General features: G+C 56.7%; 12 protein-coding genes across 12 annotated transcripts; 5 read left to right on the forward strand and 7 right to left on the reverse strand.

The window, feature by feature from the left end:
• Window positions 1-267: 267 nt before the first annotated feature.
• hacA (transcription factor HAC1) lies at window positions 268-1,615 on the reverse strand (the record flags this gene model as incomplete). Its single annotated transcript, XM_057196642.1, has 2 exons — window positions 268-1,348; window positions 1,401-1,615. 2 exons carry the CDS (start codon window positions 1,613-1,615, stop codon window positions 268-270), a joined length of 1,296 nt encoding a protein of 431 aa, XP_057054038.1.
• Window positions 1,616-2,628: 1,013 nt separating this feature from the next.
• Window positions 2,629-4,216, reverse strand: N7474_005228 (snoRNA-binding rRNA-processing protein ENP1; the record flags this gene model as incomplete). Its single annotated transcript, XM_057196643.1, has 3 exons — window positions 2,629-3,493; window positions 3,548-3,792; window positions 3,848-4,216. 3 exons carry the CDS (start codon window positions 4,214-4,216, stop codon window positions 2,629-2,631), a joined length of 1,479 nt encoding a protein of 492 aa, XP_057054039.1.
• Window positions 4,217-4,491: 275 nt separating this feature from the next.
• Window positions 4,492-6,360, forward strand: N7474_005229 (SPRY domain-containing protein; the record flags this gene model as incomplete). The annotated part of the gene is made up of 1 exon (XM_057196644.1): window positions 4,492-6,360. One exon carries the CDS (start codon window positions 4,492-4,494, stop codon window positions 6,358-6,360), a length of 1,869 nt encoding a protein of 622 aa, XP_057054040.1.
• A 126-nt stretch (window positions 6,361-6,486) lies between these two features.
• N7474_005230 (glutamyl-tRNA(Gln) amidotransferase subunit HER2) lies at window positions 6,487-8,175 on the reverse strand (the record flags this gene model as incomplete). The annotated part of the gene is made up of 4 exons (XM_057196645.1): window positions 6,487-7,364; window positions 7,420-7,595; window positions 7,653-7,977; window positions 8,040-8,175. 4 exons carry the CDS (start codon window positions 8,173-8,175, stop codon window positions 6,487-6,489), a joined length of 1,515 nt encoding a protein of 504 aa, XP_057054041.1.
• Window positions 8,176-8,433: 258 nt separating this feature from the next.
• Window positions 8,434-8,898, reverse strand: N7474_005231 (uncharacterized protein; the record flags this gene model as incomplete). Its single annotated transcript, XM_057196646.1, has 1 exon — window positions 8,434-8,898. One exon carries the CDS (start codon window positions 8,896-8,898, stop codon window positions 8,434-8,436), a length of 465 nt encoding a protein of 154 aa, XP_057054042.1.
• Window positions 8,899-9,183: 285 nt separating this feature from the next.
• On the forward strand, window positions 9,184-10,475 carry N7474_005232 (enoyl-[acyl-carrier-protein] reductase; the record flags this gene model as incomplete). The annotated part of the gene is made up of 2 exons (XM_057196647.1): window positions 9,184-9,380; window positions 9,434-10,475. 2 exons carry the CDS (start codon window positions 9,184-9,186, stop codon window positions 10,473-10,475), a joined length of 1,239 nt encoding a protein of 412 aa, XP_057054043.1.
• A 177-nt stretch (window positions 10,476-10,652) lies between these two features.
• N7474_005233 (metallophosphoesterase family protein) lies at window positions 10,653-12,480 on the reverse strand (the record flags this gene model as incomplete). The annotated part of the gene is made up of 2 exons (XM_057196648.1): window positions 10,653-12,270; window positions 12,320-12,480. The coding sequence occupies 2 exons, from the start codon at window positions 12,478-12,480 to the stop codon at window positions 10,653-10,655; spliced, it is 1,779 nt and encodes a 592-aa protein (XP_057054044.1).
• A 333-nt stretch (window positions 12,481-12,813) lies between these two features.
• Window positions 12,814-14,164, forward strand: N7474_005234 (pyruvate dehydrogenase (acetyl-transferring) subunit E1 beta; the record flags this gene model as incomplete). Its single annotated transcript, XM_057196649.1, has 4 exons — window positions 12,814-13,064; window positions 13,150-13,273; window positions 13,347-13,633; window positions 13,693-14,164. The coding sequence occupies 4 exons, from the start codon at window positions 12,814-12,816 to the stop codon at window positions 14,162-14,164; spliced, it is 1,134 nt and encodes a 377-aa protein (XP_057054045.1).
• A 348-nt stretch (window positions 14,165-14,512) lies between these two features.
• Window positions 14,513-15,206, reverse strand: N7474_005235 (putative C2H2 finger domain protein; the record flags this gene model as incomplete). Its single annotated transcript, XM_057196650.1, has 3 exons — window positions 14,513-15,064; window positions 15,117-15,143; window positions 15,198-15,206. The coding sequence occupies 3 exons, from the start codon at window positions 15,204-15,206 to the stop codon at window positions 14,513-14,515; spliced, it is 588 nt and encodes a 195-aa protein (XP_057054046.1).
• A 171-nt stretch (window positions 15,207-15,377) lies between these two features.
• N7474_005236 (MCP1 family protein) lies at window positions 15,378-16,426 on the forward strand (the record flags this gene model as incomplete). Its single annotated transcript, XM_057196651.1, has 2 exons — window positions 15,378-15,570; window positions 15,639-16,426. The coding sequence occupies 2 exons, from the start codon at window positions 15,378-15,380 to the stop codon at window positions 16,424-16,426; spliced, it is 981 nt and encodes a 326-aa protein (XP_057054047.1).
• Window positions 16,427-16,781: 355 nt separating this feature from the next.
• N7474_005237 (tRNA (guanine26-N2)-dimethyltransferase) lies at window positions 16,782-18,887 on the forward strand (the record flags this gene model as incomplete). The annotated part of the gene is made up of 1 exon (XM_057196652.1): window positions 16,782-18,887. One exon carries the CDS (start codon window positions 16,782-16,784, stop codon window positions 18,885-18,887), a length of 2,106 nt encoding a protein of 701 aa, XP_057054048.1.
• Window positions 18,888-19,218: 331 nt separating this feature from the next.
• On the reverse strand, window positions 19,219-24,915 carry N7474_005238 (trifunctional fatty acid synthase subunit FAS2; the record flags this gene model as incomplete). Its single annotated transcript, XM_057196653.1, has 4 exons — window positions 19,219-19,329; window positions 19,391-24,333; window positions 24,397-24,465; window positions 24,594-24,915. 4 exons carry the CDS (start codon window positions 24,913-24,915, stop codon window positions 19,219-19,221), a joined length of 5,445 nt encoding a protein of 1,814 aa, XP_057054049.1.
• Window positions 24,916-24,984: the final 69 nt, after the last annotated feature.

A 24,984-nucleotide genomic window follows, 5' to 3' on the forward strand; every position in this document is an offset into this window, starting at 1 on the left:
CGGGGGGGAACGATACCGACACCGCAGTCGTGGTGGATTGTTGTATGTTGATGTTCGGGTTGCACCGTCGGGGAGGTGGAGAAGGACGAAAGAAGATGAGTGGTGGCAACGGTCACAGACCGCATTCGGTCTGGGTTCCAGACTGGGTGGCTCTGGGTATTTCCCCACTACAATCAGAATACTACTATGGAGAGATCAACTAAGGAGAAAAAGCCAATCAATCTTGGATGCTAATCTCGACACTAATAATACAGCCAAATAAAAGCCTCACAATGGCTTTCCCATGAGCCAAGACGTCGACGTCTCGCTCGAACGGGAACGCCAGGAACTCCGTGTACTCCGGGTCATCTTTCCGTAACTGCGTCGCCGGCCCGATGTTTTTCTTCTTGTGATGGTAGTTGTCTGCCTCTGTCGCGACCGGTCGAGACTATCGATCGCCCACATCATGGTCAACAACGACACCCAGGTTGGCCGACCCTCGGGGGCGTCGGTCGACCAGCCCTGCAGAGAAAACGACTCACTAACCGCTCGCTGCAATGCTCTGCCCGTCGCATCGCGAAGTGGACGCGCCAAGGCTGGGCTGCATGCGAGCAGTCTGGTGAGTAGTTTCATCCGAAAGACCGGCCGGCTCGACGCCTTCGAGGGCGACAGACTCGGGGTCGAAATCAACCATAGAATCAAAGGGAAATGCTGATAGATCTCCTCCGTCGAGAACATCAAAGGCGAGCCCGTCTTCAGGGAATGAAGAATGTGGGTCAGCGGGTGAATCACCGTTGAACAGGCGGCGGAAGTCATCGTCAGAAAGAGGAGCTGCAACGTCATTTGCAGCGGGACCCTCGAGGTCAAAGAGGGGAAGCGCACTTCCAGCTCCTTCGAGGCCAGCGACGGACACGGCAGGTCGCACAACACCGCAGCAGGATGTTGTGTCACGTCAGAGGCCTCAGCCAGAGTGGAGGGCTTGAGGGTCGGGGAGTAGTCGGTGGTGGAGGGCGTGGGGAACGGGATGCGCTCCATGGGGAGGTCGTCGCCTTCCTGCTTGAACAGGGTCGGCGTGAGGGTGGGCGAGTCCGCCCCGGGGGAGTTGGCCTTGGTGGGAGTGGCGCTGCGAGACCCGCGGACCTCGGCGGAGAGCTGAGCCACCTGTTGGCTCAGGCGGTTGTTCTCGGCCTCCATCTGCGAGAGCCGCTGGAGCAGGAACTGGTTCTGTTGCTCCATCTGGATCTTCTCGGTCTCGAGCTTCTCCATCTCGAGCCTCTTGCGCTCCCGGGAGGTCTGCGCGGCGGCGCGGTTCCGTAGCACCCGCTCGATCCGGCGTTGCTCCTTCTCATCTTCTGTCTTGGCCCGTTTTCTGGTCTCGTTAGTGTCTGCCGTCGAATCCTCATCTCGGGATGCCATCGTACCTTGGGGGCAAGTTGGTTTTGGGGACTGGGAGCTCCTGGCCCCAGGACTTTCTCTTCTTCGTCGGCTTCTTCGCCTCCTCGTCGTCCTCGTCCTCCAGCGGCTCCACCTTGGGCTCCGGCGAGCTGAGCGAGGTATCTGCGGGGGACACCGTCAAGGGCATCTCGGGAGCCGGGGTGGATGGCAGGGAGTCGAGGTCGGGTGTGAGGGTTTCCATCATGACCAGTGGGAGTGGATGGCTGGATGGAGGGTAGTGTAGTGGTGGGATGAAAGAAGAGATTCAGTCCAGCACGTCTACTCGAGTCACGGCAACAAAGGCCACGGTGGCATCAGAGATACACCATCAGCCGGGACGAATGAGTCAGCCTGGGGGGGTGAATTGCTGAGAAAGGGACAACTGTCTGGATGGGGCGACGGGGACCCGGGTTAAATAGAGGCCAGCGTGTTCGCAAGGGGCCTTTCACTGGTACCGGTGTGACCCACCGTACCCATAGTCCCAGGCCAGCCGTGACGCGTAAATTACCACATTCCATTATTGGTGGTACATGCCGGGTCGGGGGCTGAAACACAGCCCTCGTCGTCGTTGCTTCGCCCCAGCGTTTTGGGGTCTTGGATCTTGGGCCTTGGGCCTTGGGGTTGGGGGTCTTGGGGGCCAGCAGGATTACTATTCTCAGAGGGATGCTTTTCAGCCCCGGTATGATCGTGACACGCACTGCACCCCTTCTTTGTTTTCTTTCTGGCCAGGGGAATTGCCAGGGGAATGGTCGCGAGCATCAAGGGGAGGGTCTCACTCTGTCTGGAACCCAGCAGTGGGCCGGGATTCGTTCAGTCCACGCCGCAACGGGCTCCGAAAGGGCGCCCCGCCAATTGCCCGTGGCCCCTCCTGAGTCCAGATTGGCGGAATATCTTCTGCTAAGAATACTCACTAAGAATACGACCGAAGCCACCAGAAGGCGAGGGAACGTGCGGATCCACCGAGGGGCAATCCGACACGACAATGGACGACGACTAACTCCTCACGGAAAAGGGGTCACTCCTGACGAGGATGGATGAGGGATAATAGAGGGGCAGAGAAAGGGGCCAAGGGGCTCATCCTCGTCGTCATGCTTTTGGGATTGGTGTCGAAGGGGAGGGAATAAGGAGTATATACAACCAATAATGCAGACCGAAACGGAAAACGCCAATTCCCCCAAACAAAGAGAAAAAGAATCATGAATCGGATTCCACCCGTTACAGGGTCACATCCATCGTATCATCCCCGGCATCCAGTGCATTCTGCTTCTCCGGGTCCGGCACCACTACGCCTCGCCCCCGACCAGCCAACAGCTCCCGCCGCACCTCCGGCCCGATGTCCTTGTGCCCGCGCACCAGAAGCAGGTCCAAAAGGGCCTCGCGCTGATCCTCCGTGATATCATTGCGGTAGCGTTGGGCGAAAACCAACAGCGACTGGTGCCACAGCACCGGCAGCTTATATGCCTTGGAGTTCAGCCCCGTCGGTCCGTCCGTCATCGTATCCTCGTCCGCCGCGCGGAAGCGCAAGAAATGAAACACCAAGGCGTCGATCACCTTGTACGGCAGCGCATACTTCTTCTCCAGGAAGACCCGGATGAAGACGTTGACGGCGCCGGTGCTTTCCAGGGATCGCAGCGACTGCTCGGCGGCCAGATCACACATGCGCAGCAGCGCCGCAGCGGAGTGCAGCACGGGGATGGAGACCCGGGCGATGACCGAAGAGACAATGTGGGCGTCGCGCAGGGTGCAGGTCCCGCTGGACACCAGTGGGAAGAGCAGTCCTTTGAAGAAGCACGCCGGTTTGTAGAGAGCCTTGCGCAACGAGTTGTAGGTATGTACGTTCAACTTCTTGGTCTCGTGGATCTCGTCCCGCACGCGGTCCAACAGCACCGTCGAAATAAACTCTTGGGCCACCGCGGGCTTGGACGAGATGAAGATCCGGGTTGCGGCATAGACGGCATTGGGGGTCCAAGACTCGGGCCGAGTGATGTCCAGGAGGGTCGGCCAGTTCGGGACGGTGGGGAGGATCTTGAACGGTTTGGGGAGCGGGCCGGATTTGTAGCGAGAGAGAATCATGCCGACCCTAGCAGAGGTCATCGTTAGCTTCGGAGGAGGTTAGACCGCAAGAATGGCTCACTTCTCGTATACTTCCACAGCCTTGGCAGGAATTTGAACCGCGTCCTCGGGCAGTCCACCACCTTGAATAAACGGCCCGCCTTGGCCGGACTGCTTTGCTTCATGTTCGGCGATCTTCTCCAGAATCAAATCGGCCAGGTTGGTGGTCTGGCCACCGGCGCCAGGCTCTTGCGGGTGAAAAATGGGGTCCTCCTCGTGGCCAGGCATAAATTTGTTGAACATGTCGAGATCGTTGGGATCAACTTCCTGTATGTCCGATTAGAACTGCAACCAACGCCGGTGACCAACAAGAAACCCTTACCACGTCCTCAACCTCCTCATCAATCCATTCTTCATCGCCAAATTTGTCTTCGTTGTCGGACATGGGTTCCTCATCGTCAAACCGGGAGTCAAAGTCGAATGCGGTGTTGACCTTCGGCTCGATCGAGCCCATGGCTTTCTGCTCGGCAGCGTCCTCGTCCGCCAAATCCTGGCCAATTTGCAAGATCTTCCGTGACATCTTCGCATCGATGTAGCGTTCGCCATTTTCGCCATCATCCTCGTCGTTTTCTCTGCGTTTGCCTTTCTTGCTGCTCTGCGTCCGCAGATGCCCCGCGGAAACAATATCTTCAGCCAGAGGGTTGTGTCTGCGTGCTGCCGCAGCAGCACGAGAGGTTGGGGTCTTGGGCATATCGAATCTGATCTCTGGCTACTGCAGGAAATGCCAGGCCAACCGAAGGAGCTCGGTTGCTGTTTGACCGCAAGAAAAAGTGCGGATAATTTTCTGGGTCAGGTGATCTCCGTTTCTCTTTTTTCTTTTTTTTCTGCCGGGCGGTGACTTCTAATCAGTCTACCGCCTTCTGATCTGCGGGTTTTATCCCTTGACCGCCTATCTTTCTCAGTTCCTTGACCAGAGCTGGGAACGCCTATTACACCACATACTCCGTCCCCTGCCAAATTCATGCCATGGCGTCCGGCACAGCTCCTGGGTCTTCTGCACCCTCGTCAAATATAAATTCTCCGACCTTAGCACCGGGGAATGCGCCGGCACTCCCCGGTCCTCTCTCCGATCTCAACGCCAGATCCTCGCCAGCCCCAGCCAGCACTGGATCGGTCCAAGGCGACACGGCTCGCGCCAAACGTAACAAACGGGACAGTCGCAAGAAGCGTGAAGCGAAAGGCTTAGACCCGGACGCGCCGCCGCCCAAAAAGCGGGCGACCGCCGCTCCCAGCACTGCTCTCCCCAGCTCCGATCTCAGCATTCTCCGCCCACTCCTACTCGCCGAACCTCGCCAGTCCGATCGCTTTCCTCCTCCACCTCGCCAATTCAACCTTGTCACCAGCAAGAGATCAGAGGTGCTGGACCAAAATTGGGACTTCTATGAAGTGGTGGATAAACTCACAAACAAGAATGGGTTCCGATATACCTACGCCATCGCGGATCCTGGATTCCCGCATATCAAGTACCGCCAGACAGATGTCCGGCCATACCATGCGAGATTCAGCTTCGAGGATTCCCCGGCCGCGATCTCATTCTCGCAAGACGCCACGGCGGTGGCGACAAACGATTCATGGCACACAGCTCGAGCCAATGTTTGCGCGCGCGAAGGTACTTTCTACTACGAGGCGCGAATCATTAGTGGCATGGTCAAAGACTCTGGATCAGCAGCCCACAACGGCGGTCCTGGTACTGCGCCGCGAGGCCATGTTCGGTTTGGATTCGCCCGGCGCGAAGCCGATCTCGACGTCAACGTCGGAGTGGACTGCTACGGATATGGGATTCGGGATGTGAACGGGGAAGTGGTGAATCGGATGCGGTGCGAGTATTTTTTCCCCAAAGGTGAAGCTATTAACGAGGGCGATGTCATTGGTATGCTTATCACTCTCCCGCCGCTGTCTCTACACAAAAAAATCGTTGAGGGCACCTTCGATCCCGCCGTGGATGGAGACGGCAGCTCCAGCTCTTCAACAAGGTCTCCCGTTCCGTTTAATCTCATTCGAGATCGTATCCCCTTCCACTGGAAAACCGACTTTTGCTGGCAACAGTCCAATGTCTTTGCAACGAAACACCTCCGTGACTATGCGTTCAATCTCAAGGAAACTCCAACTTTCGGTCCGCCTTCTCCGCTGAACAGTGAAGATGCCTCCCCTCGGACCCTTCCCGGCTCTAGTATCACCATCTACAAAAATGGCGTCAAGATGGGCACGCCGTTCAAGGAACTTTATGCGTTCCTGCCTCCAGCGAGTCGTCTCGCCAATGGCACGAATAATCTTGGGATTGGCGAGCGGGAGAATGCCGATGACGGTATGATTGGCTACTATCCCGCTGTGAGCTGTTATGGCGGCGGTGCGGCGGAATGCCGCTTTGAAGGCCCGTGGTGGATTGGGCCCCCTGAGCGCACCGAGACTGGAGAGCCTATCCGAGCCATGGGTGAGCGATACAATGAGCAGATTGTTGAGGATGTGCTGGCCGATATTGTGGATGAAGTGGAGGCCATGTTCACCTGGGGTGGTGTCGACGGCGACGTGATTGGGAACAACAGCACCGAGGGCCCGGACGGTCCTGGGTCTGGTGTGGTCGGTGGATCCGAGGTTTTGCAGGGTGGTGTCGGCGCTGCGCTCGACTCGGCTGTGTCTGCTCCCACGCCTGCTGGGGTTTCTGACTCGGCAGCCAACAGCAATCATCAGACGCCAACGGCCACCGGCGACGCTGCCGGGAATCTGCCGCTGGAGGATGCGATGAGCGTGGGCACTCCCAACCACGCCGTGGATCCTTCTGTCGTTGCAGAGGCTCCTGCAGCAACGGAGGCTGACGGGGACGTGGAAATGTCTTAGGGTATGAACAAGGAGTTCGGAAGGAATATACCAATTGCAAGGCTTCGAATACCATAATCTGGTCTCTCTCATCGTAGTCATACATTACAGATATGGAAAGACGGTGGGTGCTATACAAGTTTCCAATCATTCCAGTCTCCGGCCCTCCAGCAGTTCGCCCACGCTCATCACCAGGTCATCGTCTCCGTACTGGCCTACTACCTGGATCCCCGCCACATCCGGATCCAGACGGGAGCCATTCATCGTGACCGGCACAGAAATGGCGGGCAGACCAGCCAAGCTAGCTGGGACTGTGAACACGTCGTTGACATAAGCGTCCAAAGGCGACGACTCGGTGGCCGGTCTCGTGAGATCCGATAACCGTGGCGGCGCAGTGGGGGCCGTCGGACACACGAGCACATCCACATCTGCCTGTTCAGCACGGCGCCCTGTGTCCTGCGCATCGGCCGCGGCCAACGGATGCTTGGCTGTAAACACAGCATTAAAGTCCTGCTGGACCAGTCGACGCACCCGTTGTGCTTGGATGAAGTAGTTATCGATTGCATCTGCGCTCAAGCTGAAAGTGCCCAGGAGGATGCGTCTCTTCACCTCTGGTCCGAACCCGCTGCCTCTCGTGTTGGCGTAAAGGTAACCATCTGGCTGGCCATCGCTGTCTGGGCCGTCGGCGCGAGTCCCGTAGCGCACACCGTCATATTTTGACAAGTTCGAAGATGCCTCGGCGGGTGCGAGGACATAATATGCCGATAAGGCATGTTTCGTTGCTGGTAACGAGACCGGATGAATGGTGTGACCTTGGTCTTGCAGGTGTGCCAGCGAGAGAAGCCAGGCACGGCGAACGGAAGGGGTCAGCTCGGAAATGTTATATTCCACCGGCACCCCGATTCGAAGAGGAGCGGATGTCAATCGGGAGGCCAGTCGGGGTGTCTGGAGGTGCGACATGATCCGTGACCGAGAGAAGGGTGAGAGGCTCGTGGGATCGCGCGCATCGTGTTGGTTCACGATGCCTAGTAATTGATTAATTTGGGAGGTCCTGCGACATCGAAACGACCAGGAACATACCGAAGACATGCCGGGCGGTAGATACATTTCTCCCCAAGACTCCAACCGTGTCCAAAGAATTGGCATATGCAACCACTCCCCATCGTGATATTAATCCGTAGGATGGCTTGAACCCAACAGTCCCTGTGTATGCGGCAGGCAAGCGGACGGAGCCTCCCGTATCTGTTCCCAGCGCGCTGTAGACCATTCACTCAATTAGCCAATGTGAAGAAGAGCGATCGCGCATCACTCACGCATAGCATTGGTCGGCAGCGACAGCAACTGCACTTCCTCCGGAACTACCACCGGCGGAGACATCCTGCCCATCCCCGTCTTGTCGCACATTCTTCACTGGACCAAACCGTGAATGTACCGAGTGTGATCCCATGCCAAACTCATCTAGATTCGTTTTCCCTGCGATGACGGCCCCGGCGGCCTCGAGCTGCTCGACGACAGTGGCATTGAACGGGCTGGAGAACTTGTCCAGGATCCCCGACGCGCACGTGGTGGGGAGGTCGCGCGTGCAGATATTGTCTTTGATAGAGACGAGACGGCCGTCGAGGAAAGACCGGGGGGTTCCTGGTTCACCGTGTCTTCGTTAGCTATGACTGCGCCGGGGAAAGTAGTGGTCTCGCCAGTACCTTGCTCCCTGCGCAGATCAGCCTCCTTCACGCGATCCAGCCATTGGCCTGCGCGCGGCAATGGAGTGACAAAGGCATTGAGGCCAAGGGCATGTTGATTAGCGACACATCTCTCTGCTTCGCGGCGAAGGGACATTTAGAGTGGGTGTAGGAGTAGGTTCAAGTGAGTCGGAGAACCAGCCCGAGGTGGATTTCCCGCGGTGGCCCGTGCTTCCCTGTACACCATAACCACCAGTAGGGAGCGAGGCATGAGAATACACAATATACTATGGAACTATAATATATAATATCAGTATTATAGTCTGGAGATATGATTCGCAATAGGGGCTGGAGTGGATAACCCCTGTAGAGATATTTCAAGTAGGTGTACCCAGGGATATACCCGGGTATAAATCTAGATAGCCGTAAGAGTGCCAGGAGGTTGCTCCTCAGATAATTTGGAAATCAGGAGCTCCTGCTGATCCACTGGGCAACTCTGCAGAAGACTGCACGATACCCAGCAATATTTTTGGGGGGCCCCTTTCAAAACCCCTGTCGTGATGGCCTGCTCTAAGCTGATCGACTGCCGCAACCGCCACAGCTGCAGAATCTCGTAGCCGTATTTGGATTGCTTCTGGCCCGCGTTGAAGTCAGCATTGCCGATACCGCCATCTTCTGGGACTTGTCCAGGAATTTTCCCCGGAGAGATGCGAGCGATGTATTCAAGGCGCTTGACGGGAGTCGTGGTATAGAACCAGATGCGGCGCACGCTCGATGGGAGAAGGTAGCCCCGATATTCATGGTTCTTGGCACCGGAGGCGATGTTGCTCATGTGGTCTGGTTTGATGCTCACGAAGATGTCGGAGCTCGATTTGGCCATGGTGGGAGGGTGGACAAGGGATGGTGGGGGAGAGGAAAGGGAGGAGGGCTGCGAAGGGAACTGATAGGTGACATCGGATGACGATTTATCTACATGCCTAGAGAGTATTATAGCTGGTTATATGTTTACAATTCACCTACGACCTTTCTAGTCGTAACTAACTAACTATATCCTGCAAACTACATAATCCGGTAGATCTCGGACCGAGCGCAGTAACGTCATCTCGGCTGTACCCATTATTTCTCTCCATTCCTCCTCACACTCCCCCTTTCTCCATCTCCAATTATGCTCTCGCACGGTGTTCTTCGAGCGGTTACACAGGGCGCTCGCAACCCAGGCGTCGCTCGAGCTGCAACCTGGTCGCCGCTAATTACATCCCGATCCTCCCTGGCCGAGGGCCGGAGAGCGATCTCGACATACGGCTACACCCAGTCGAAGGCGCTCATCTACTCGAAATACGGCGAGCCCAAGGATGTTCTCTCGTAAGCCTTGCCCGACCCGATAAACCACCAAACGACTGACCGTCTACGATTAGTCTACACAAGCACTCGATCTCCGCTCCGCATGGCACGCAAGTCAACCTCCGCCTCCTCACGGCGCCCATGAACCCGGCCGATGTCAACCAGATTCAAGGTGTCTACCCCAGCAAACCGCCATTTCAGTCCACGCTCGGCACACCTGAGCCCGCCGCTGTGGGTGGCAACGAGGGCGCGTTCGAGGTTATTTCCGCCGGTGCGGGGGTCAAGAACCTGAGTAAGGGCGACTGGGTCATCATGAAGCGGACGGGGCAAGGCACCTGGCGGACGCACGCGCAGCTGGAGGAGTCGCAGCTGATCAAGATCGAGAACAAGGAGGGATTGACGCCTTTGCAGATCGGCACCGTCAGCGTCAACCCCGTCACGGCGTACCGCATGATTCGTGACTTCTGTGAATGGGACTGGATGCGCGCTGGGGAAGAGTGGCTCATCCAGAACGGAGCCAATAGCGGTGTCGGTCGCGCCGCCATCCAGCTGGGTCGGGAATGGGGTATCAAGACCCTAAATGTTGTTCGCGGGAGGAAGACGCCTGAAGAGACAGAGGCGCTCAAGCAGGAGCTGAAGGATCTGGGCGCGACTGCTGTCGTAACGGAAGAGGAGATGCTCACCGGCAATTTCCGGGCGATGGTTCACGAGTTCACTCGCCAGGGCCGGGAACCTATTCGTCTGGCGCTGAACTGCGTGGGCGGGAAGAGTGCTACGGCTCTGGCGAAGACCCTGGCTCCCGACTCCCACATGGTCACATACGGGGCCATGTCCAAGCAGCCGGTGGCCCTTCCCTCGGGCTTGCTGATCTTCAAGAATCTTGCCTTTGACGGGTTCTGGGTCAGCAAGTGGGGGGACAAGCATCCCGAGCTCAAGGAGAACACGATCAAGGATGTGCTGCAACTAACCCGGGCGGGCCGGTTCCAGGACATCCCCGTCGACGATGTCAAGTGGTCGTGGGACACCGAGGGACCGGAGCTGGCAGAGAGAGTCCAGGGGACCCTGGGTGGCTATCGCAGTGGGAAGGGCGTCCTCACCTTCACTGGCGGTGACTGAAGGGAGATGGCACGGCTGTATTATATCTAGATAACCTTGTCTATGCGACATTTCTGTGATTCCCACTGCATAGCAGCTTTCTACCTGGTCAGAAAAGGAAGTATATATCGTGTCCAGATGTATTGTACCATTCAAGATGGCCCGATATGGATGGACTATGTTCTATCTAGATTACGCTCACTCACATTTCCAATGCGTCTTCACCCAGTTCAAGATGAGGTCCGTCAGGGTCATGGACGGCATGTACACCTCGCTCTCCTGCGTGAAATTAACGTCCAGACCAGCGAACTTGGCGGCCAGCGCCACATGTCGCTCGATAAAATCAATGTAGACCAAATCAACCGTCTCTGGAACCGCCGACGCATTGGCAGCCACCAGGGCCTGGATGCAGTTCGGTACCCGGTAAAAGGAGATGGGCGAGTGAACAGTATCATCGCCATCAGTGCCTGCATCATCTTTCGTTGTGTACCCGGGGATGAGCTCCGGTTCCTGGCCCGACAGCGGGACCTGCAGCGGATTCGAAGCACCGACAGTCAGGTCAGCCACGATGTCGTTCGAATATGTCAGTTGCTCGGGAGGTGCCAAGGTGGTGAGAGGCGAAAAGTGAGCAGTGCGCAAAATTTGGGGTTGTTTGTTCAAAATCTCCATAATCAGCTGTGCCTTGTCATATGGGACATCCTTCACATAACGGAATCCACTTGTAAAGGGAGAGACGATAAAGGTTGTATCCTGCGTAAATGGGCCTTTAAAAATGTCGAACCGGATGGCTCCCGTGTTGATAATGGCCAGCGCGGGTGTTTCACCGCGAGATCCGTCCCTCAGCGAATCCACCAATACCTGCGATTCCAACCAGGTATAAATACTGTCATTACTCGGGTACTTGACCCGTGACATCCACAGATCCCGCGGAGCGCAGCCGTGCACCTTGTCCAGATGAAGGGCGCTGCGCGATTCGGCTATGAGACGGGAAACGTTTCGGCCTTGCTCGGTAGGAAACCCATCTTCATCGAGCCCGCTATGGTGACGGAGGGAGAAGAGATTGTTATCAATATACCGGCGCTTGAACACCGGCTTGGAGGTGGCAAGCCCGTCGATGGACAGGAAACCGATGGTCTCCATGAACCGACCGCTTGCCAGACCAACCGCTTTGGCATCGTACCGAGCGTAATCGCGGATATGGAGGTGGCCACCGAAAAACTGGATCGGGGCATCCCAGCGAAGGCTCCGAATTGCCTTGAAGACTGCCTGATACTCCTGCGATTTGACCGGCACATGGCCGATCACTAGGAACAAGTCCACGTCCTTGTCCCGGATGGCCTCCTGGAACCAATCCTCCTTGATGGTCTCCTCGACTGGCTGTACCACGGTCCGGTTGTTGTTACCGGTAAAATCAAAGAGGAAGCCAAACGCTGTGATGCGGATGCCCTGCTGTTTAGTGGTGAACTTCTTGTACCGCGGGGCCAGTGGAACCAGCTCTTTCGTCCCCGGATGGAAGATATCAATATTCGACGCGATGTAGTTGCCCCGGAAGTTAGGGACGGTGGTGAAAAACTCGGCCTCGGAGGTGTTCTGCTTGTACAGTTCATGGTTCCCCGATGTCAACAGGTCGATGTGCTGGTGACGGAGTATCTCCGAGATGTAGACGCCTTTGGGTTCGGACGAATCGTACAGGCCATTCCCTTCTACTCGATCGCCGGTGTCGATGACCAGCAGGTCTTGGCCCTGGGCCTCCACCGTTTCCCGGATGCGCGTTGCGAATGATACATAGTCTCCCCAGTCTGCCGCATACGATGGTCTGAGATGGGGATCAGCAGGGCCTTAGGGGTCAACCCTCGGGAGCATACTCCTGCAAGTGGCCGGCCAGCCAGCCATGGGTATCGGTGGTGTGGAGGAAGTTGAGTTGGCCGAACTCGAGCCCGCGCAGGGGAGCGGGAATGGGGTCGGGCGCCGAAGGCTGGGCGGCGAGCGCCGACGGGAAGAGCGGCAGCCACAGCAGCAGCAACATCAGGGCGGCAGGCTATGAGAATGACATCCAGAGAGGGAGTGATACGTCCCTACTTCCTCGCATAGGAGTAGGAAGAGGTGCAAGGAGCAGAACGAGAGCAGAGGAAGGACAAGGGGAATGGGAAGTGCCAATTCCAGGCCCGAAACGGAAGCAGCGGCCGGTGAGCTGCGGCTGAGTCAGCGGGCCCAACGGATTGTCGCCAGCCAGAAGAAAGATTTCCTCTAACGATTTATTATTCTATCTACTATCGACTTCCCCTTGCCACTTCTTTCTTTCCTTCTTTTTTGTTCCTTGGTCGACGCCTCTGCTCTCGTCTTCCACCAATCCATTGCCATGGCTGCTCCCCGGCTTTTCCGCCCAGCAGCTCGCCTGCTTTCGTCGCGCCTGGCTTCCTCCTCTCTCCGCCCGGCCCTGCCTCAATCCGCCTGTGTCCATTCGATTCTGCGCTCCCGGGGATATGCGACCGAGAGTGGTGTCAAGGAGGTCACCGTCCGTGATGCGCTGAACGAGGCCCTGGCGGAGGAGTTGGAGAGCAACCAGAAGACCTTCATTCTGGGTGAGGAGGTCGCACAGTACAATGGAGCGTATGTGTTTGATGATCTCATGGCCGATCTGGCGGCAATCCCAATGGTGGAATGATTGGATCGCTGACATTGTGCTCTGCTACAGGTACAAGGTGACGCGAGGACTTCTGGACCGTTTCGGACCCAAGCGGGTGATTGATACCCCCATCACGGAGGCTGGTTTCTGTGGTCTGGCTGTCGGAGCTGCCCTGTCTGGTCTACACCCGATTGTGAGTGCTCTCGTTCGGGATTGAACCCCAGGATATCCCGGAAGAACCTGCGCTAACCGCGGACCACACCTAGTGCGAGTTCATGACCTTCAACTTTGCCATGCAGGCCATTGACCAGATTATCAACTCGGCCGCGAAGACCCACTACATGTCCGGTGGTATCCAGCCCTGCAACGTCACTTTCCGCGGCCCCAATGGGTTTGCCGCCGGTGTGGCCGCCCAGCACTCGCAGGATTATTCGGCCTGGTACGGCAGCATTCCGGGACTGAAGGTGGTTTCCCCATGGAGCTCGGAGGATGCTAAGGGTCTGCTGAAGGCTGCCATTCGGGACCCCAACCCGGTCGTGGTCCTGGAGAACGAGTAAGTAACGGGCCCTTTCCGAGATCTGGTGGACCGGGGAACTAATTTCCGCCCGCTAGGCTTATGTACGGCCAGGCTTTCCCGATGAGCGAGGCCGCCCAGAAGAGCGACTTTGTCCTGCCCATCGGCAAGGCCAAGATTGAGCGCCCCGGCAAGGACCTGACCATTGTTTCCATCTCCCGCTGCGTCGGACAGTCCCTGGCTGCCGCCTCTCAGCTCAAGCAAAAGTACGGTGTCGATGCGGAGGTGATCAACCTGCGCTCCGTCAAGCCTCTGGATGTCGAGACCATCATTGCCTCGCTCAAGAAGACCGGTCGCCTGATGGTCGTCGAGTCTGGCTTCCCTATGTTCGGCCTTTCGTCCGAGATTATGGCGCTGTCCATGGAGTACGGCTTCGACTACCTGACCGCCCCGGCCGTCCGGGTCACTGGTGCTGAGGTGCCCACTCCGTACGCCGTTGGTCTGGAGAACATGGCCTTCCCCCAGGAGGACACTATTATCGGTCAGGCCGCGAAGCTGTTGCGGTTGTAAGTGAAAATGGCGGAAGGGCGAGTCAGCGGCTCGCCATAATCAAACCCTGTGCCTAGTACCCTTTCCTCTGTCCTTATTTTTTTCATATCGGTTATGTGTCATTATGTGCGCGTCATTTATTCTCTCCTAGACAGATTCTTGGAAAGCCGTGTACGATTACATCCCTAGGATCTGTTTCTTCCCGCGCAGCGTAACGGCTCTGTGAGTTTTTTTTTTTTTTGGTTTTTGCAAATATAGACATCCGGACCTTGATTGCAAAGAGGTATCCCATCCATAACGCCATGCTCCCATCCAATGCCCGTGCGTAACTCCCCACGATATATATGTACATCAGTTCCACCGCGCCGCTTAGGCTGTCCGCATGCTTGCACATCCGGTGAAACAGTCCGTTGGCCGTCGAGGGTCGTAGTAGTCTTCGTCGGTATCACTCTCCGCATCACTAGTGAGATTTGAACCCACCGCAGGTTTAGATGAGGCCAATTGATCCTTTGCGAGTTTCGTTGAGTCGTCCTCATCTCCGTCATCACCGAGTACGTTCTTCCTCGTGACAGATGCAGGTGCCACGGTGCCCTTGACGGTTGCGAACGAGCTCTTGAAGCCCCCCTTCTTGAAGCCACCACCTCCTCTGCCACCACCAGCGGTTTTCCCATCGTTTGACGCCGCAGTATCCCCGGGTTTATCAATGACTCGCAGCCCGGCGTCGGCGTCGGCTTTGCGCTCCGCTCGACGAGCCTTCTCGGCGGCGTTGGGGTCGCGCGAGAGCTGCTTCAGGTCCTGCAGGCGCTTGCGGTGCTGGTGGTCGTAGGAGGAAATATGTGCTTCATATTCTGGGTGGCGCGAGTAGGATTTGTTGCAGAGGGTGCAGGTGAAGGAGCTGAGTGCCGAGCGCGCGGACTCGGTCTGTTTGCGGCTGTCAGTTAGCTTAGACTCGATCGGGATGGAAAGTGTATACCTTAGGGGCAGGATTCGTGAAGCCTCTCTGTATGCGCAGTAATTAGCAGCGACACAAGTAAGAATACTAATGATCACATACTGGGGGCATTTTGGGGTGGTTGGTTGTGCTTGTTGGCTGGCGGTGGAGCAAGAGAGACGAAGTCTTTCTTCATCGGCTTCCCGTTTTCTCTCCCCAACCAACCAACAACAAACAATAATAATGCACGACTGACGAATTTCCTCTTCTTTTTCTTCTTCTTCTTTTCGGTTGAATTACACAATGGATCTCAAGAAACTCTCCACCGACGACGGCGATGCGCGGTCTCTCTTCTCCATGCAGGAACTGGATCCTTCGCCCGTCGACGACCTTAGCCCGGACCTGGAGCGCGGCGAGTACTTCCCAGAAACCTCCCCCGAGCCAGGATTTGCCATCTCCAAGCTTGGCCTGCGAGGGAATCGGTGGGATACCTGGTGTACGTGCAAATTCCCGCTCCCCCAACCGATTTGGAAATGGCTGACCACTGAATCAACCTTCCAACAGTATCGGCCCTCCAGAGATACTCGACATACCCTCCCACCGCATTCTCCATGTTGCATTTCGTCAATACCTCGCTCATCCCACTGGCAACTCGCTCGGTCCCCGTCAGCGAATCGTACCTCCTGCTCACACGACCCGTTTACCAAGCACCTGGCCTCGAGCACCTCATGCTCACCATCCCCATCCTGACGCACATTGCCTCTGGAATTGCTCTGCGCAATATCCGCGCTTCACGGCGAGCCCGGCTCTACGGTGCTGAGACTCGCGCGCAACGGGAGCTACTGTCCTTCTGGCCGAGGGTCTCTGTGCAGGCCCGTACGGGATACTTTCTGGCGCCACTCATCGGGCTTCATGTTCTCGTCAATCGGGCCACCCCATTGATGGTCGACGGCGGCAGCTCCGGCGTTGGACTGGGATATGTCGCCCATGGCTTTGCGCGCAGCCCCGTGTTCTGGAATCTGTTCTATCTGTTCTTTGTCACGGCGGGCGTGTGGCACTTTGTCGGTGGATGGGCGACCTGCATGGGCTGGAAGGTGACTACGGCGCGGAGGGAGCGCGGCAGCAACGAGGGCTCGCTGGAAGGCTATCTCGGCCGCTCAGACAATCCGGAGCGTGCCAAGCGGCAACGCAAGATGTGGTGGGTGGTCAATGGCATCGCGGCCCTGGGCGCCTCCCTCTGGCTAGCCGGCGCGCTGGGGATTGTCGGGCGGGCAGGCGCTGGCGCGGGCTGGGAGGCCAAGGGCTGGAACGAGATGTACAGCCAGGTGCCGGTCATTGGTGACTGGCTATGAAGAATGTGATATCTGTATATATCTCTTATTGTTATTATTGTCAGTGATAGAATAGTTAATTAATCGTAATACTCACTACTATTACAGCCTTGTACACCAGATCCACTTGGTTGGTCCGTTCTGCCGCCTCTTTTTTTTCCTTCCCGCAACCAACACCGGCTCTCGTGCTCACCCAATCTTCGAGTCCATGAGCCTTGTTGGGTCCTTGTCCACTGCCTGTTGTTTCACCGCACGATGCGTTTCTAATTCCCGCAGTCTCGTCGGCCTTGCGCATCTTCGTCCTCTCTGTGCACTCCAATCCCCCATTACCGCGTCCTTCACGACGAGATCCTTCTTTTCAATTACCGCCCGCACCATGGAGAATCCTATGGTGGAAACACCCGGCAATCTCGTACAGCACAAAGGCACAGAATACCGTGCCATCAAAGAGGGCCTGGCCCATATCCTGAACCCGCCCTCCCAAGAAGCCGCCTCGAAGGGAACAAAGAAAGACCTCAAGGACGACGACGAGGTGCAGTCGGTCTTTTACAACCCGATCCAGCAGTTCAATCGCGATCTGAGCGTCCTGGCCATCCGCGCCTATGGAGAGCACCTGGTGGACCTGAAAAGGCAGAAAGCAGAGCAGAGGCAAAATACGCGGCCGGCTGGGAATCAGTCAAAAGGGAAGAAAAGGAAGCGAAGTGAACAAGAGGAAGAGAATCCGGCTCTGAAACTGGTCACCGAGGGAGAGAATAAAGCCGGGGAGCCGCCGGCTCCGGCTCAGGATGACCCCGAGGCCCTGTCCGATCTCAACCGGACCGGGTCGTTTACCATCCTCGATGCCCTGTCCGCAACTGGTCTGCGTGCGCTCCGCTATGCCTCCGAACTGCCATTCGTGACGACAGTCGTGGCCAACGACCTCTCGGCATCTGCGATCCGGTCCATGAAGACAAATGTCGAGTACAATGGGCTTGAAAACCGCATCCAACCGAATCTCGGTGATGCACGCGCCTACATGTACAGTCGCAATAACACGAACAGGTTCGATGTGATCGATCTGGACCCTTATGGCACCGCCGCCCCATTCATGGATGCCGCAGTGCTGGGAGTCAAGGATGGCGGCCTGCTTTGTGTCACCTGCACCGACGCAGGTGTCTGGGCCTCTACGGGGTATTCGGAGAAGGCATTTTCTCTCTATGGTGGCATTCCACTCAAAGGCTCACAGTGTCACGAAGGCGGCCTGCGACTGATTTTGAATGGCCTCGCCATGTCCGCCGCCAAATACGGACTGGCCATTGAACCTCTGCTCTCGCTATCCATTGACTTCTACGCGCGGGTCTTTGTGCGCGTGTATCGATCTCCAGCGCAGGTCAAGTTTCTGGCCGGAAATACGATGGTTGTTTACAACTGTGACGCCGGATGTGGTGCCTGGTCGACGCAGTCCCTGGGTGCGACGAAGAGCAAGCTCGACCGCAAGGGAAATCCCATCTATCACTTTGGGGTGTCCCAGGGGCCATTGGTTGGCCCCAACTGTGAGCACTGCGGCTTCAAGACGCATCTGGGTGGCCCCATGTGGGCAGGTCCGCTGCATAACCCTCACTTCATCCAGAAGATGCTGGACATGCTCCCCGGCGCTGACCGCGAGCTTTACCACACCATTCCTCGGATTGAGGGTATGCTGACCACAGCCCTCGAGGAAGATCTAGACCTCAGTACCTCTACTTCTAAACCTTCTCCAGAGCAGACGCCGGCTCCTAGCGCCACAGCTGCCGAATACCCAGCCATTATTCCCCGGATGGACCCCGCTGTCGCGGAGCCGTATCCGTTCTATTTCTCTCTGAGCGCTCTCTCCAAGGTCCTGCACACATCCACTATCCCAATTAATGAGTTCAAAGGCGCTCTCCGCGGCCTCGGCTACCGCTCCACGCGCAGCCACGCAAAACCAAACTCGATCCGCACCGATGCGCCCTGGGACGTGATTTGGGAGATCATGCGTGAGTGGGCTCGCCAGCGATCGCCCATTAAGGAGACTTCCCTGAAACCCGGAACCCCTGGCGCTGCCATAATGGGCAAGAGTCGCGACAATCTGCGCAAGCTGCATGATGAAGACCAGTGGCTCTCTCTGCTAAAGAAGGACCTTCTTTCTGCCATTGAGGCAGGAAAAGATGTCAAAGACCTGATCACCCACGTGGAAGCTACCTTGTATCGTTCTGGATCGCGACAGGCTTGGGCGAGCGCCGTCTCTAAGGAGACAGGTCCCGATCCAAAAGCGCAACCGACCACTGAAGCCGGGGCGCCGGTTGCAACACGGGGAACGAAGCGGCCGCATCCAAGCGAGCTGGACGTCGTCTTCGATGAAGCTCTGGGACGGGAGGTGTCGGAGAGGCATACCAAGAGACGGCTGGTGCGGTATCAGATCAATCCCCGAGAAAACTGGGGGCCGCTGAACCGCGCAGCGGTCACAGCGAAGAAATCCGAGTGATGTCTGTACATGTTACCCATCTCGAATGCAAAGAAATGAAGTGAAACGAATTTCGATAGTAGTGAACCGCAGGCTGGTGTCGACATCATACTGGTACAAGCAAAAAGCTATGCAAGGGTTATTGCCTCCTGATCTACGCCTGGATTTATATAGATAGAACACGAAGAAGAAAATGTCATTACTCCCATTATAAACAAGCAGGCCAGGAGACGGAACTGGCCCGCAATCTAACATAAATCACAATCATCACGTCTCAAAAACAAAACAAAATAACAAAAATTCCAAGCAAAAGTCACAAAACATCTCTATGGAACACGAAGATACGCGCATTTCAAAGCTGCGAGACCGCCACGGCAACAGCCTGCGTGTCACTGTGGCTAATGCTGACGCTGACCTGCTTCACGCCCGCCTGTTTGGCGGCAGCGGCAGCGGCACCATGGAGCTTGAAAGAATCTGTCAGTCACTAATTCATTAGGAGACACGAGGAAGTCGTCATCACTTACATTGACCACGGGGGCGCCATTGGCGTCGCTTCCAATCTCAATTTCCTGGAGGGCAGCTCCAGCACCCTTGCTGCTCACGCCAAGTGCCTTGAAGACCGCCTCCTTGGCACTCCATCGGCCCGCGAACGAAGCCTGGGGAGAAGGCGCCTTGCGGCAGTATTCCTGCTCACTGGGCGTGAAATTGCGCTCCACGAAGGTCTCGTTCTCGATGTTGATGGACTGGATGTTCTCCACATCGACACCAATCTTCGAGTTCGGCGAGGCGTTGGCCTTGGTCAGGGATTCGACCATCTGCCGGGTGCTCTCTTCGCTCGGGTTCTCCATCTTCGGGGGGGTGGCCGAGTACTTGAGCTCGGAGGTCTTCTTATCGATCGATACGCGGTAGTCTGGGTTCAAGAAGACCTTGCTCTGGATGTTGTCCTCGTAGGGCGCCTTGCTCTTGGGAACAAAGATACTGTTGTTGATCAGGCCGTTGTGGAAGAAGCGGTAGGCCTTCTTCTGGCGAGCTTCCACCTTGGTCTTGTAGGCTTGGTACTGGGCCTGGTCAAGAGTGGCGTACAGGTACCTGGGGTGGATACCAATGACCTGAGCACCCTTCTGTCCGAAACCGAAGGAGGTAACGGAGAAGGCCTTGATGCCGTCGGTCTGGATGCTGCGGCTGGGATACACGATGTAATCGAATTTCTCCATGACCTTGTCCACATTGTCGGCATTGCGGTTGCCAGGAACCAGACCACTTTCTAGAACCTGCAAGCAGCCGTTGAACATCCAGGCACCGGCAGCACCCTTGGGGTGTCCGGTGAGGTACTTCTGGAAGATACCCAGCACAGCATTGCCCTTCTTGCGGCCAAGGTGCTTCATCTGTTGGCAAATCACGTCGGATTCGTTCTTATCGTTGGCAACAGTCGAAGTACCGTGGAAGGAGGCGACACCAATATCATCAACCGTGAGACCCCAAGTGGCCAGAGCTCCGCGCAGAGGAGCAATACGTGAATCCTGCTTCCAGAAGTTGTTGCCGAGGCTGAACTGGGCATCCTTCTCCTGGCGAACAGCCTCACGCTCGATGTGCTGAGCGCGCTCATGCATGTACTCCGACTCGTTGAAGGACTCGCCGGCTTGAGCTTTCATGGCTTCCACCTCTTCCTGCAGGTAGAGGAGTTCGGATTCTTGCCATTCCTTGATCTGCTTTTTGCGCAGATCCAACTGGCGGCGACGGTACTTGAGATCCAACAAGGGCGATGGGAACTTGCCCGGGTTTTCACGAGCGGTGGTGAGGACACCTTGACCCGGAGCAGGAACGGATCGGCCAATCTTGTCAGTGGCGGTCGTCGTCAAGGCGATGATACCATGGATAGGCACACCCATGTCGAGGGCGAGCTGAGCGCTCATGATAAGCTGCATACCGCAACCTTGCGACTCCATGAAGCCAGCACGTGTTGTGGTGGTCGGCCGCGACATCTCCTGGGGAGTGCGGCCGTGAGCGAACTCGTCTTCGGCGTTGCTGGTGGCCTTCATGTTGGCGAATTCATACGAGCCCTCCTCCTGGAAGTCATCAAAGCCACCCACGAAGCACACACGGGCTTTGCCTTCGACAATGGTTTCATAACCGATGTCGACGGACTCCACGGCCGTGGCACACGCACCAACTGGGGTCTTAATTGGACCGGTGGAGGACAGGAGAAGCATGTTGACCCAGGCACTCATGGTGTTGATGAAGGACTCCTGCAGAATATCCTTCTGCAGAGGCTTGTCCAAGTAGCGGTCCTTGTACATGCCACGCAGAGCGTGGGTACCTCCAATACCCGAACCAATGCAGTTGCCGACCTCAGAGAGATGGACGTACTTGTAGAACTCGTACGGATCAGTAATACCGGCAGAGAGCATGGCCTCAGCAGTGCAGACCAGGACGAACAAGGTGACAGGATCCACCTGCTCAATGATATCTTCGGGGATACCGTACCGTTTGGCATCCCAGCCTGTGGGCACCTGACCGGCAACGAGGCGGTCGAATTGGAGTGCCTTGGGGATCAGAAGCGTGGCACCCTTGCGAAGACGGACAGTGAACTCGCCAGAGTCGGGGATCTCGAAGATCTCGACCTTCTCCCCATGTTCGCGCTTGAACTCCTCTGCCGTTTCCTTGGAGGCCTCGAAGGGATCCAGGTCCTCTTGAATGACAATCTCTTGGAGCAGTTGCTTCTGCTTCGGATCGTAGCCCTTGAACAACTCCGGCTCGATCAGACGAATTCCAGTGTGCTCCAGAATGTACTTCTCGTACTTCGGCTTAACGTCCTTGTCATCAACGGGATCGCCCGTCTTGGCGTCGACCCAGCCGGAGTAGGCCTTGCCCTTGAGTGGACCGTTGTGGTGCTTGATCAGGCCCATAATCCACGCCATCTCAACGCAGCCTTCAAGCGAGAATTTGCCGTGGGCCTCCATCTCCCATCGAGTACGAGAGTTACCCCACGGGCCGACCTCGGAGAAACCAGTGACGACGACGACCTTGTCCAAATTGACCATGCCCTTGAGCGATTCGCTGAGGGGCTTCACTTCCTTCTCCCAATCAGGGAGTTGAGGAAATTCGAACTTGATGTTGGCGCGAGGCTCCGCAACAACCTTCTTGTACAGAGCTTCACTGTCCTCGCCGTTGATGACCTTGTGCTCGATGGCGGTCTCCTTGATGACGGCCTGGCGAACATCACTGGTTTCCATGATGTCAGTCCGGAGCTTGGTCATTAAGCCCTTGAGGTCCGGAATGAACTGAAGGCCGCCGTTGAGATCGGCCCAGACCGGGTCAAGCTGGCAGAGGTTGACGATGGCAGGTGACATCAGTCCGAGAAGGTTGAAAGCCATCTCCTGCTGAGAGAACGTGCGAACACCCAGCTTCTCGACTCCCTCGGCGACCATATTGTTACCGCTCATCAGACCGGTTCCACGAGTCCAACCGATAACAGCACCACAGATGGTGAGGTAGTTGCTCCAATTCTCAGAGTACCAGCGGTTGAAAAGAGTCTCCAGGGCAAGCTTAGACTCGGAATAAAGGCCGTCATTACCAAAGGTACCGTGGTTAGGAGACAAGGGCAGAATGACCTGGGCAGGACGCGTCTCGAAGCCGTGGGCCTGCTTCTGGCTCTTGATCGAGCCCAATAGACGGAGCAGGTTGGTCAACATGATCCGGTGAGCCAGCTCGGACTTGGAATCGATCGAGTCAATCTCACGGCCGTTCTCGGGAATGGCGGCGAAGGGAACGACAAAGTCCAGGTCCCAACCAAGGCCCTTCTTGGTGTCGTAGATGTAGTCGACCAAAGCCACCACATCCTGCTGGCTGCCCTGGTTGAAGGGCACGACGACCAGCTGGGAACCGCGAGCACCGTAGCGGGCGTACATGGCCTGGTAGTATTCGGTCACTTCACGCGAATATCGGCTCGTAGTGACGACGACCTTGGCACCGCCACTGATCAGACCCTGCAGAACCTCGGCACCAATAGAACCTGCACCAGCACCGGTCATGAGAACGTTCTTGCCCTGAAAACTGAGGCCAGCGCGAGCGGCCGTCTCCATCACATCCAGATAGATGCCGGTGAGCTTCTTGTTGTAATCCCAGCCGTGCTCACTCTTCTTCTTCAGGTGCAAGAAGGGAATCGTCTCCACCTTGCCTGTGCGTGCCGCATTGCGCTTGATGCCGTTGCGGCCAGGCTTCTTGGCATGTCCGTTCTCCTGGGGCATGATCTGGTTCTCATTCATGCTGAGCGCGCGCAGAACATCCTTATACAAAGCATTGAACTCGAGCTGCGAGGCCGTGGAGAGGCGGTGTTGCTTGCGGATCAGCTTATAAACGTTCTTCAGATCGTTCTGGACCTTGGTGCGGTTGCTGTACTCAGAGATCGGACCTCCCTCCGCCATTTGCTTGACATAGTGCTCCAGCTTACGCGCACTAGCGCGAGGAGCCTCTTTATAGCCAATATTTCCTCGGGCATCGATGGTGGTCTGAGGACCAGTGGGGATGGCAACATCCTTGTACACGGGAGCCACTTCCATCACCTCCCGGCAGTTCTCGATGAGCTGCTGGCCCAATTCCTTGGCCAGCTGGTAGGTCTCACCCCGGTTGGTCGGGCAGTTATCAATGTGATATTGCATGAAGTCAAGGAGGAGAGGGTTGGAGCGGTTCATGATGCGAATACATTGGCTCACAATCTCGCGGTCCACTACCTGCAGCCGGCCAAAGATAATATCGTAGTACATGCTCAAGGCATCCTGGCGAGCCCAGTTCCACGAGGAATCGTAGACACGGGCCTTGAGTGGGTCAAATGATGGCTCAATGCCGGAGGCATAGAAATCGCCGTGTTCCGCCTGCCACAGGTCCAGTTGGGCCTGCAGTGCCTTTTGAGTTTCTTGGGAGGTGATGAAGGCCTTGTCTCCTGCGCGGAGATCCATCTTTAGATAACGGGCAATGATTTCGAGCTGCTGTTTGAACAGAGCCCGCTGGTCCTTGGTCAAGGCGTCAATGGCTGCGGGGTCCATGAGCATACCACCGCCACCGGCACCACCATCACTACCAGCGGCTGGGGCAGAGAGATTAATCCCAGCACTGGCGGCATACTTGTTGGTGACATCGTCGAGGTAGGCCTTGGCATCGGCCTCCGATCCGAGACGGGAGGCGGGCTCCATGGTGATGGCGAGCAGCAACACTCCATCTTGACGGCCGGATTGCAGGCCCCAGCGGGTTTCTAGATATTTCCGAACGGCGGTGATGTTGAACCCACCGGGCATCTTCGACGAGACCATGCGCGCAATGAGGGAAGACGACTGTTTGCCCAATTGGCCGTTGAACGTGGCCTGCATCGCGGCACCCAGCTCATCCAGCGGTGTATCTTCGGGCTTCTCTGGTGTGGAGCCAAATTCTTTACCCAGGTCTCCCAGAATTTCGTTTTGTAATGTAGATTTACCTGTTCGAAGCGCTTCGTGTTAGTCCCGGCGATCTCTTCATTCCTGGCAGGAGTCGGACTTACCTCCAACTAGATCCTTGATGGCCTTTGACAGCGGCACATCCGCGAGGCTCTTCTTTAGCTTCTGTGCTACTAGTGTGCGCAGCACATCGACTGCCGTCACCGGCACATCTTCCACAGCCGCAGCGGGGCCGGCACTGGGAGGGGTGCGGCAGCTGCAGGAGCGCCTGCAGCGGGCGCTGCCGCTGAGGCCGGGGTACTGGCTGGCTGTGCTGCAGGAGCTTCGGGCTCTTCTTCAATCGGGTCGACATCGTAGTAGATCTCCTTGGCGTCTTTGTTGTAGCAAAGGATTTGGCGTTGCACCGAGGTGGCTGCATCATAGGCCTCATACTTGGACGCCAGGGTTCTCCGTGCCATTCCACCCAGGGTATCTGCGGGACCGATCTCGACGATGCGCTCGGTGCGCTGCTCGGCGAGGATCACATCTTGTGTCTCGATCCATCTGACGGGCGAGGCGAACTGGTATGCGAGCAGCTCCACCAGCAAGGTGTGAGCCAGCTCTTGCTCGACCTCAGGACGCATGGTAGCCGCCGGGGGTATCAATTGATCAGAACAGGTGCAGGCGGCCGCAAGCACGTCCTGGAGCGATTG

This window comes from Penicillium riverlandense (assembly GCF_028828495.1).
Source record: "Penicillium riverlandense strain IBT 135883 chromosome Unknown utg000003l_segment0_segment0, whole genome shotgun sequence".
In the NCBI taxonomy this organism is placed as follows: domain Eukaryota; kingdom Fungi; phylum Ascomycota; class Eurotiomycetes; order Eurotiales; family Aspergillaceae; genus Penicillium; species Penicillium riverlandense.